The 11,709-nt window shown below is 40.1% G+C and overlaps 1 protein-coding gene across 1 annotated transcript in view; it reads left to right on the top strand.

Moving 5' to 3' along the window:
• The first annotated feature begins 19 nt into the window (after positions 1-19).
• Positions 20-11,709, top strand: part of nek10 (NIMA-related kinase 10) — a 13,342-nt gene continuing 1,652 nt past the window's right edge. The window contains exons 1-31 of the mRNA XM_035672392.1: positions 20-529; positions 607-667; positions 796-911; positions 2,030-2,125; positions 2,201-2,285; positions 2,381-2,422; positions 2,514-2,592; positions 2,669-2,736; positions 3,751-3,830; positions 3,909-3,995; positions 4,298-4,522; positions 5,169-5,308; positions 5,784-5,845; positions 5,938-6,009; positions 6,098-6,162; positions 6,353-6,455; positions 6,607-6,735; positions 6,854-6,991; positions 7,095-7,140; positions 7,227-7,348; positions 8,059-8,161; positions 8,272-8,347; positions 9,267-9,396; positions 9,509-9,579; positions 9,794-10,001; positions 10,082-10,169; positions 10,261-10,335; positions 10,580-10,625; positions 10,772-10,809; positions 10,944-11,044; positions 11,419-11,529. Coding sequence (XP_035528285.1) covers positions 405-529; positions 607-667; positions 796-911; positions 2,030-2,125; positions 2,201-2,285; positions 2,381-2,422; positions 2,514-2,592; positions 2,669-2,736; positions 3,751-3,830; positions 3,909-3,995; positions 4,298-4,522; positions 5,169-5,308; positions 5,784-5,845; positions 5,938-6,009; positions 6,098-6,162; positions 6,353-6,455; positions 6,607-6,735; positions 6,854-6,991; positions 7,095-7,140; positions 7,227-7,348; positions 8,059-8,161; positions 8,272-8,347; positions 9,267-9,396; positions 9,509-9,579; positions 9,794-10,001; positions 10,082-10,169; positions 10,261-10,335; positions 10,580-10,625; positions 10,772-10,809; positions 10,944-11,044; positions 11,419-11,529 — 2,988 coding nt within the window. The 5' untranslated portion in view covers positions 20-404. The remainder of the gene's footprint in view (positions 530-606; positions 668-795; positions 912-2,029; positions 2,126-2,200; positions 2,286-2,380; positions 2,423-2,513; positions 2,593-2,668; positions 2,737-3,750; positions 3,831-3,908; positions 3,996-4,297; positions 4,523-5,168; positions 5,309-5,783; positions 5,846-5,937; positions 6,010-6,097; positions 6,163-6,352; positions 6,456-6,606; positions 6,736-6,853; positions 6,992-7,094; positions 7,141-7,226; positions 7,349-8,058; positions 8,162-8,271; positions 8,348-9,266; positions 9,397-9,508; positions 9,580-9,793; positions 10,002-10,081; positions 10,170-10,260; positions 10,336-10,579; positions 10,626-10,771; positions 10,810-10,943; positions 11,045-11,418; positions 11,530-11,709) is intronic.

Raw genomic sequence — 11,709 nt, 5'->3', positions numbered from 1 at the left:
GTGTGTGTGTGTGTGTCACGGAATGCGAATAGCGTCTGTTGTATCCATGGCAACCGGGACTCTCCAACACCGCGCACTGTGATTGGCTGAAAACGCGCTGAAACTGAGCATCGTTTCCTCGTATTTGTCGCTGTAAGGGGCGTATGCTGCTTAAAGAATAAACACTATGTCGCCTGAACCGCCGACTGAGGATATTCAATGAAGCATAATTCGTGTGTAGCGTCGCGTATTTCGTATTTGCGGGAGGACAGGTAAGAGACCTTTGACCTTTGTCTTAAAACAGCCACCTGACAAACAACCAGCTCAGATCAACGCTTCCTTCAGCAACAACAGTAACAGGAGCTAGCCATGTTTGCTCTGCAGGGTTGTTTTTTTTAAATGCAAACTAACTAAAAAAAGATCAAATGTGTGAAGTTGAACTGCAGGTTACTCATGGAAACAAAGAGGGGGAGCTGAAAATGTCCAATCCAGTTAAGAAGGTGAGACAAGGAGAAAAACTGCCCCTGAAGTCCAGAGGAATCCAGAGCAGGTAAGCTGAGTCTGGTATAAAATATAACATGTACTCTCCTGATATGGCAGAAATCAAGTGATAAGCCTGTTTTCTAGGACATCTCATGATCTCAGGAGGCTTCAGTCCCTGCTTGTCAGAAGCAGCTCCAGACAAGAGGTGAACAACAACACATGACGCCACTGTGAGGCAGCGCGTCTAGACATTTTGATAACGACACAAACTCGGCTCACGTTTCCTCCATGGTCTGTGTTTATGCTGTGGTACGAGACTCTCTGTGTTTGCAGGTGACTCACAGTAAAGCACGCAGCAGATCACAGGGCCCGCATCCTCCCAAAGACACCAGCAGACAGAGGAGTGAGAGCGACACCGCCACTGAGGCCTCTGAACTGGAAAAGTTCAGGTTGTCAAGATGTTTTCTGTCGTTTTTTTGTTCTTTATTATTATTTATTGCAACATGGCCCAGAGTAAGATTCAATCTGTGGTGCTGCAGATGTTCCCTGGTCTTCAAATCAGTACAGGCCCCCCAAACAAATGTCACATCATCATGGTTTAAATAGTTGTTTTTCAGTGAAAATGTAATTTATAATGCAAAAGTTATCATTCCCACACTTATTGTGAATCATAATGTCTGTCAAAATAATTGATGTTTTTGACCTACATATGATCTAAAACTTAATTTAAATTCATAAACAGTGAATAAGCTGCTATAATTCATTTTAAGCTGGTTGTCTTAAAGTCAGGTTGTCTTGGGGCCACTCCTCTCACACGAGGGCCACTTTAATGTTTAGGAACAACATTACTTAAATCATACTTAGCAGTTTCCAAAAAACAGATTTTTTTCTTTTTGTTTTCAAATAGAATTGTGTTTTTATTTTAATTGTATATGAAAGAGTAGTTTAAATTCATATGAAACAACTAGAAAAATATGTTTGTCGCAGGTTTTTATATTTTCTGACATTATGTCGGAGCCGGAGGGGGAAGGAGGGCCCCAGTTTAACATCCCTAAACATTTATCCAAAACTTCAGTTTACCCTTTCACCTCCCATATTTCCTGCACTTATAATCAGCTGGACTTCCTGAAGCAAACAAGTGGCGAGCAGGCGTTTGCCTACAGTGTGTAAATGTGACTGTGACTGGGTCTTTGTGGTTCTTGAGTTTTGTTTCTGATACAAAACAATCCCGTTCTCCTTCTTAAATTGTTTAATCATTTAATAAGAGAAGCCAAAGGTCTCAAATGTTAAATGTTGTCTAAACACAAGCCAGTAAAAAAGTCTGAAATCGGCAACATTTTAAATTTAAATCATCAAAATGTGATCATAGAATAAGTGAACAAGATTTTAAATCTGGACAGATATTAGATGCCAGCTGTCTGATACTATAGACATATTTCTGCCTGATTTCCAGCCCTATATGTGCCCATTAAACACCCATGATTCAACCTGTATTACACCCTATCAGACTCAACAGAGCTACAGAAGTTCATGAATTGTGTTTTTTTATGATTCATTCATATTTCAGCATCACATACAGAGACCAAAGATGTTTCAGCAGCCACCCACTGCACACGCTGTTCTCTGACATCCTCGTGTCTTTGGTCAAGAACCGACTCTGCAGGTAAAATATCCTTAAAATTCTTTAACATGTCACATAAAGGCTGTCGTTACTATGTAATATTCACTCCTTCTGTAGCGAATGGATAGACCACGCACCGCCCGAGTCTGCCCTTAGAGTTCTGATCTGCCTACGGTTATTAATCAGAGACCCCCATCATCAGGTACAGCTTGAAAAAAAGCAGCTTTTTTAAGGGTTTATTATGTATTGTAGGAATTCTTCCACTGTATAAATGCCTCTTTAACTGCTTTCTTTCAGAAAATCCTCCATCAGCTCCAAGGCGTCAATTTACTTGCCAGGGTAAATGCTCTCTAAGATTTTTCCCACATGCCTGCACAGTCTTTTGTTTTGTGATTTTATCCACATGTCGTCCTCGTCGCTTCTCTTTCAGCACATGGAGTCGGTCACTGCCGTGTACATATCTTGCGGTGAACAGGCGTTTGCTGTGCAGAAGCTGGTCACAATGACCTGTGAGTAGATCATATCAAGACACTGATAATGTGAGCCTTGAGTGCGGCCTCATCAACTTTGCTGATTGCTCTGCAGACATGTTTCAGAAGCTGTCTGCCGTTGAAAATCAGAGGGTCTGGGTCACCGAGAGCGGCGCTCACAGGGTAAGCGATAAGTTGTGATAAGGTTATCTGTGATTGTGTGCTATTCAGGTCATATTCATGAGTCAAACCTGAGGCCATAACAAGGAAGTTATTCCTGTAGGTGCTCTAAAGTAATGCACTACTGGTCACTCACTACCTGTTAAAACAGGGTTTATTTGATTTTAATTTGTTTTTATCATATTATTTATATTTCTGTTTTTTGCAATTTAAGCATATTTTTTGTTTTCATTGTTTAGTTATTATATTACATTTTAGTTATTGCTTTATGTAGCACTGGGGGACAATGTTGATCAGTCTGTCCACCAGCAGAAACTCACACATTCCTCAAGTAGAAGTACAGATACTTGAGTAAAAATTACCTTTTGACTAAAGACTACAGGTTCTACAATGTACTCAAAGTAAAAAGTACTCTTGTGGTTTCTCTGAAGGAGATTTTTACAGGTGTTTCTGTGCAAAGCTAACAAATAGGGTCGAGTCTCTTGTTTGTTTTGACTTTTACGTCGTTTCCTTCATGTTGTGCCTGTCATAATAATATATAATTCCCCTCAAATGAATTACAACTGGAGTAATGAGCCTGTTTTGAAAGTGTAAGTAGTAGAAAGTAAAGACATTTGTGTAAAAATACAGCCGTTAGAAAAATAAATGTGAAGATATCTCATAATCTAAGAATCCATACAGACATTGATCTTCTACAGAGGACAAACTCTATAGATATTAACAACGTCTCGTAATGTCACCCACATGACTTTGACATAATGATATTTTAAGCTCAATAATAACTAAGAAAAGAAAAGTTGTCAGTGTTACTTTCTCCATCCAGTACTTGATATTGTGGGTGACAGTGAACATTGCAGCTTCCAGGGTGCAAATATTTACTCTCACTTGTCTCTCACTTTTGTAGAGTGTCATGCATTTCCTGTAGCATGAGACTCTCTGCTCTCAGTTTATCATCACAAATTCTTCCTTTATTGTGGTCAAAGAATTTGTGTGTCTCATTAATTAAACCATTTCTAGACCCTGGTGAAGCTCCTCTCCACCACAGATAACAGTGTGCTGCTGGGAGCCCTGTTGGCACTCACAACTTTGGCTGAGAGGTAAACAAATACTTCATTTAATGCATTAAATACATTTATGATTTAATCTGTTGCAAGCCTTTTTTGTTTCTTCTGCAGCCCAGAGTGCAAGGAGGATATTGGCGAGCTACTGATAGTGGATAACCTACTTGTAATACTGCAGGAACATGAACTGCTGTCAAAGAGGTTAGAAATCACTTGTTTGTTGATGTGTTTGTCACTGTCGGGAACCTTCATTCATTAGTGCTGATATAACACAAAAAAACTGGACAAACCAATCAAGTTGCTGCATCCCGTCTCTCATCTCTTCTCATGTCGTCACATCTGAAACTGCACAGATACATTACACACGTGGCCCTCTTGAATACTGAGTAATAAACTAATAATCTTAATTTACAGCCAGCTAGAAACAATAAACAGTAACAACAGCAAACACAATAAAAACATGGAAACAAGCCTGGCTGGACTGAACCTAGTGTTTCCTCCAGGATGAGTGCGGAGTTGCTGAGGCTCCTGTCCCCGGTGCGGCAGATAAGGGACCAGGTGAGGGAGCTGGAGGGTCTTCCGGTGCTGCTGAGCCTGCTTTACGGCCAGCACCTGAAGCTGCTGTGGAGTGTCGCCTGGGTCCTGGTCCAGCTCTGCGAGGACCCCGACACCAGGACAGAGATCCGGAGCTGGGGCGGGGTGCAGCAGCTTCTCCGGCTGCTCAACAGGTTTGTGACACTGAGCTATTAAAGTGTATTTGATGTTTATATTACATCATATGAATCAAAGTTCAAACAGTCTCTCTAATGTGTGTCAACCAAATCTTTATTATCATTACCCATCTGTGCTTGAGCTACAGCGTTGTCCACATTGAAGTGATTTGTGGTTTAAAGGTTCACTCTGGAGATTTAGTGTAGCACTTCCATAAAGTTGAGGGACTCACAAGAGACAGATTAAAACAAGGGTTAATGACGAAAATCGAACCAACAGACACCAAGATATGCTGACCTATTAGTCTTTAGTATAGGGCGAGCTCCAAAAACAACACATCCTACAATTCCCATAATGCAACTTGATAGCATTTTTCATTAGACCCTGATGTCATCGGGGTTATCTCAGATTGGGAGACTTTTGGGAAAACAAACAATTAGAATTTGAAAGATATGCAAGGTCTAATGTAATTATGCTGATAGTTGCATTATGGGAATTGTAGTATCCAGTGATTCTGGCCATTGGCCCCGTCACAGCTTATGACGGAGGATGCAACTACAACCAGCATCACAAGACATTTCAGTTATCAGGCTTTAAGAAAAAACAAATGGCAAAGCTTATTTACATTATTTTGTATAGTGACATACAAAATAACCTTAACAGTGACAGGCAGTACGTCTCTGACCGCTCGTCCATCGAGACACTCTCCAGCGCCAATGCAGCCGGCCGTATCCAGAGAGAGCACATCAGAGAGGAGCTGAGCCCACAGGAGGAGGTGGACAACACCATGGCCCTGCAGTCAGGTCAGCGACTGTTCAGCTTATCACAAAATCTTCTTGAGAGTTAGAAATCACCCAGTTTGTGCTGTTAATAATGAAATAATAATAAAAAAGGGCAGTAAATGTTTCCCCCAGAGGAGTCAGTTGCTGAGAATATAAACAGTTTTTTTCCTGAAGTGAGGATCCGCTGAGATTTGACTTACTGTATTTGTGATTAAGGAGAAAAAGGTTGCAAGTTTTCTGTTTTCGAATGTCTAAAGAAACCATAATGAAATGTAACTAATTTGGTTAAAAAACATAAATGCTTTCCCAGTAAGTATCTGCAGAGGAACAGTGAATTTTACAGTCTAAAGGCATCAGTGTTTCCAGCCTTTGTTCTTTCTGTGGTTTGGGGAGCGAGTTGTTGATGTTCACAGCTGTTCAGTGGAATGTCTGAGACTATAATATTGAATGTATGAGTTCTTAAATTAAGTCATATCCTCTTTAATCTGTTTTCCAGCCTGCTGTACAGTTCTGACTGAGCTTAGTTTGGATGACACATCTGCTCACCACATTGTGCAGGCAAGGACTCACAGAACAGGACAGTTGAGAGGATGGGAATTAATAGTCCACCTGTAAATTTGCACACATTCATTTTGTCTTTCTTTTCTCAGGAAAATGGGGTCTATATTATCGCAAAGTTGATTTTACCACAAAACTCTGGGCCAAAGGTCACATCTTTACAGGTATATGACTTCATGTATGAAATAAATGACAGTATAATGGAAATGAAGACGTTGTAACATATTTGTACATTTGTTTCCATACTGGCAGTGCTATGTGTTTCGGACCCTCCGGTTTCTCTTTAGCATGGAAAGAAACAGACATTTGTTTAAGAGGTGATGTTACAACATATATAATACTGTGTATTCATAATATATATATTTATTTTAGAAAGAAAACATATATAACCATAACATAATGTCATACTTAAACCATTTGCGTGTGGCTACTGTTGGATGTCTGTTTTGGAAATAAATCTCTCAGAATGTTCTCTAATGCTGTTATGTAATCTTTTATCCATTTCAGACTCTTTCCCACAGACCTTTTTGAGTTGTTTATTGATGTTGGACATTACGTGCGGGACCTCACGGCCTACGAGGGGCTGCAAACCAAAGTTTCACTCTACACTGTAAGAATACAGCTTCTAAATGGATTCATCTGTTTATTCAGCTGGTTTTGGGCTGTAAAGTAAAAAGAAATATTAATAAAAACAAAACAATGCAGATTGACAAGGAGGATTCTTTACTTTGCAAATGGATGGAGTGTGTTTTGTAATGCAGGACGAGGAACTGGACAGTCTGAGAGAGAGCATAGAGGCTGTGGACCAGAACCGACCTCCCCTTAAAGTCATCAACGGTTACTCCATACTGGACCATCTGGGCACCGGGGCCTTTGGGAGTGTCTTTAAGGTACAATGAACATACTTAAAACTGACAGCATCTGCAGTCGGCGGTGTGGTTTTGGGTCAATTTGGCTTCTTTGTGACCTCTTGCTTCTGGTGGTTCCAATAAATATACCCGATGACAGGTCAGAAAGCAGAGTGGTCAGAACCTCCTGGCTCTGAAGGAGGTGAACCTCCATAACCCGGCATTTGGCAAAGACAAGAAGTCCAGGGACAGTAACGTGGAGAAAATAATTTCTGAGCTCACGATCATCAAAGAACAGGCACATTTTAATTTTACTCAATAAAACACAATTCAGTAATCTATCTGAACCAGTACAGCCATATTTGGAGTTGCTTATATGTTCCTTTGTTGTTCTTCTCTAGATGACACACCCAAACATTGTTAAATATTACAAGACTTTTTTGGAAGGTGAGGATCATTATTTTTCCTGGCTCCCTCAGCTATTGTAAGGAAGGAAAACAACAAAAAAATCTTCATCATACTGTTCATTTTAGGCGACAAGCTGTATATCGTGATGGAGTTGATCGAGGGAGTGCCACTGGCTGACCATTTTAACTCTCTGAAGGAGAAGCAACAGCAGTTCACAGAAGACAAAATTTGGAATATATTCATACAGGTAACAACTCTCAAACTTGTAAATTATTGGTTTTACAGTGTATAAATTTTGATTTCCTAACACATGTCTTAAGAAAGGTCAGTCTGGTAGTCCAATGTTACCTAACCAACTAACCAACCAACCAACAAACCAATCAACCAATCAACCAATCAACCAATAAATCAACCAACCAATCAATCAATCAACCAACCAACCAACCAACCAACCAACCAATCAACCAACCAACACTGTCACATGACAAATAGTAGATGTTTAACCAAAACTGAAAAGAAAGAGTCTAAACATCGACATTTTGAAGGATTTTTATATCTTGTATGAAAAAAACATTTTAACAATATCCACATTTATATAATTAATAGTGTTAAATAACGTCTAGTTAAAACAATTCAAATGAACACATTTTGAACATGAATTGATGTTGATGAAAGTGTTGATGAAAGGGTACTTGACCTCATCAGATAGAGATATGGACAAAAAAAGTTGGAAACCACTGCAGTACAAGAATGTTTCCCAAAAGATCCGAGTGTGTTTTGACTCTCAAGCGTTTGAGGAATTCCAGTCTGGTCTGTTTCTTCCCATTGCCAATAACCTAAAATATGAATGTAAACAGTTTCCACTGCCAAAGATGAGAGACATTTTTTTGACTGAATGGAAACATCTTAACATCCTTTTAATAACTTGATCACTTATTCTTCTCCATGTTCCCTCAGATGTGTCTGGCATTGAGGTACCTGCACAAGGAAAAGAGAATAGTTCACCGCGACCTCACACCAAACAACATCATGCTGGGGGAAAAGGACAAAGTCACCATCAGTGAGCGTCAACTTACAGTTTCCACAGACACCACATCATCTTCATTCACATCACCCTCCCTGTCTTGTCCTATTATAAAAGTTGAACCTTTGTTTTTCTTCCTCTTGAAGCTGACTTCGGCCTTGCTAAGCAGAAACAGGAGAACAGCAAGCTTACATCAGTGGTCGGCACCATCCTTTACTCCTGGTGAGGAAATTCATTCTGAGCAGCTGCTTTTAGGTTAAATTAGTCAGTTTAAAGGGTCCAATGTGAATTATTTACTGGCCGAAATGGAATATAATATGAATAACTATGTTTCCATCAGTGTATAGTCACCTGAATAAAGGAATCGTTATCGTGGGTCGCCTTTCTACATGTTTCTACAGTAGCCCAGATTGGACACACCATAACATCTGGCTCTCTAGGATACGGGCCATGTAACGTTGTATCACGCATTTCGAATAACTGTTTCTCCTTGTGCCTTGAAGGGGGGAGGGTGATAGCGATTGGGAGTTGCAGTCTGCAACTACAACTCTAGATGTTGCTAGAAGGGGTCGGGTAAGGCGTTTTCATTGAGACATTTTCTTTGGTGGAAAGTAGTTCCAATTAAATCGTCTAATGGTGACGTCTAACTTGTATACAAAACCATCTGTGAAGTCGTTGTTGGAAACTGGAAAAGGGCAGGCACAGCTGATTAGATCTGTCTATCACTTTCTATCACGGGCGATCTTCAAACAATCATAACAACAAACCATATAACGTAGTCAAACTCTTACCAAACTCGGGAGACAAGCAAAAAGCCTTCAGTGGCGTTCTTTGCTCTTCTTTCAATGAAGTTCTTATACAACTGAGTACAGCATAAAGAACATATGTATAAAATAGTTGTATAGTATAAAATGTAAGTAAAACCAAAACTATCTAGACATAGAAGTAGGTTAGAAAATCAATGTGTTTTGAGTGAACCATCCCTTTAAAGCAGTATGGCAGAGCTGTTATTTTATGTTATTACAGCCTGTTAAGGTCGATTGAGATTCGGTTTAGGTTACACAGGGTCGGACACTAGGGAGTGCATTATTATGAGGGTCCCTCACAAGTTAAGATATAAATATTTGTGTGTGTGTGTTAGTCCAGAGGTGGTGAAAAGCGAGCCGTATGGAGAGAAGGCCGACGTCTGGGCTCTGGGCTGCATCCTCTACCAGATGGCCGCTTTACAGCCTCCATTCTACAGCAGTAACATGCTGTCGCTGGCTAGCAAGGTTACACTCACACACACAGTCAAACACACACTCACATACACACACACACTCACACACACACACACACTCTGTCGTCTGTTAATGTTCTTTGCTTCTTATTCTGTGCCGGTAGATTGTCGAAGCCGTCTACGAGCCGATTAAAGAAGGAGCTTACTCAGAGAGAGTCACAGACATGATCAGATGGTGAGGCTTTTGTTTTGAAATGATTGATATCAAGGTGTTTTTCAAAATAAAAGTCGATTAGTTAGTACTGAATCCTGAATCCCGTACTGACAATGACTTGCATAATCGTTTATTTAATCCCATTCATAGTATTAATTGTGTGTTTTTATTCGTATAGATTAAAACTAATTTAATATTAAAGCCACTTATGTTCTTTTATGGGACGTCCTGTCAGGTGTTTGAGTCCAGATGCAGACCAGCGGCCGGATATTGTGGCTGTCAGCTCCAGGATCTCCGACCTCATGATGAGGCTGATGGACAGCCTCTACACTTCCCAGAATGCACTGGAACGAAGAGCAGAGAGAGACAGGAAACGAGCGCAGACGTACTTCCTGGAAAGGCACAAAAGCAGGATGAACTGCTCCCACTTAAACCTCTCTCAGGTACGTCCTCGAGGACTGTTTAGATTATATTTATTGTTGTACAAAAAGGTATTTCACAATAAGTGCTGCACTTTTTGCAGGAAAAATCCTTAATGATTACTGAATCTCCAACTCCACCCTCCTCTGCCGCCTGCAGTTCAAACCTCAGCCAGCAGAGTATCAGTCAAGGTGACTGTGTTTCATACTGCACAGAATTTAACACAAGATTTGACATAAAAAATGAATCCATGTTGTGAATAATCATGTTGTGTGTTTTTAGATGATGCCTCAGACGGTGACGTTGAACCTTGCGATACCAAAACCGACAACGCTGCTTTCAAAGGAAAACACTACGGTCAGTTCTCTGCCAGTTGTGAGAATATTCATCATGAGGTTGGGAAGTTTTATTTAGGGAAGAATGCTGCTGTCCATAATGAATAAGTCATCCTGTTCATTGTAATCAAGGGGAAGCAGTCTGGGATTTTAACTGCCAGATGATTTGTTTCCTTTTGTTGTCGCTCATGGTTAAGTTTTTCACTTTGTTGTGGATTTTTTTCTAAGATAATTTGATCTTTTGGCTTGTTGTGTTTTGATTGAAGGTTTAAAGTCCAGTGCCTGTGTAATACCTGACCAAACTGTATCTGGGTAAGTGAAAAATCTCACATTATATACAGTATTTCTGTGTGGTCAGTATCATTAATTAGTCATGTAAAAAAGGTTTGTTAATGCACAAACAAACAACACAGTTTATCATATCTGACACAATTTATTTCCATTTTACCCGTCTACAGGGAGGATTATGCTGCTGCAAAGATTAAACCAAGACCAGGTACCTTCTCATCCTGATGGGAGTGCTACTACACAAACAGACCAACCCAAAGAGCAGACGTTCTGTATAAAATGTGTCCGTCCTGTTTATTGACCCTCAGTCAGTCTGTGTGTTTGGTTTTGCTCTCACCTCAGTGTCAGCAGGGATCTGTATCTCCCAGAAGAAGGTTCGGCAGATTGATGATCCCATCCAGAGGCTCCTTGTGCAGCTGCACAAAATCATTTACATCACTCAAGTACAGTAAAACAACATTTCTTTTTGTTAATTTTGTTCGATCTTATCAAACTTGAGTTTAACGCTGCAGACACATCTGTGCAGATCTGGTGCTTCTGGTTTTCTAAACTTTATATTTAAAGAGGATTTAATTATTATTATTAATTCTGTTACAAATCCATCAAGAACTTAAAGGACCAGCGTGTAGGATTTAGTGGCATCTATTGGTGGAGTTGCAGATTGCAACACCACTGGCGTCTGTATTCGACTACCTCGGGACTGATCTGTGACTGACAGCACTGATTGTACTTCAGTGTAAATATCAAATGTTGATATCAACTTTAATTGTTAATATAAAATGTTGATATTAACTTTGTTTGTCTTTTTCACCTCCAGCTTCCGCCAGCTCCACACCACAGCATCAAACGACGGGTTATTGAAAGGTTTAAAAAGTCTCTGTTCCACTACGGGAGCGACCCATACAACCTGAAGCTGGAGCTAAGCAAGGTTTGTACGTTGTTTTGTCCGACCAACGGGCCAAAACCCAAAGAAATATTGTCACAGAGACAAATAAAAGCAGCAAATCCTCACGTGTGTGAAGCTGGAACAAGAGAATGTTTCTTTCTTACTTTTATAACTCAATTTTTCTATGTTTTAGCTGTAAAGCAGAACAATGGAGGGTTAGTT

The sequence above is a fragment of the Morone saxatilis genome, unplaced genomic scaffold, assembly GCF_004916995.1.
Source record: "Morone saxatilis isolate NCDOM2014 unplaced genomic scaffold, NCSU_SB_2.0 Contig24, whole genome shotgun sequence".
Taxonomy (NCBI): domain Eukaryota; kingdom Metazoa; phylum Chordata; class Actinopteri; family Moronidae; genus Morone; species Morone saxatilis.
This window is presented reverse-complemented; position numbering and strand designations above follow the sequence as displayed.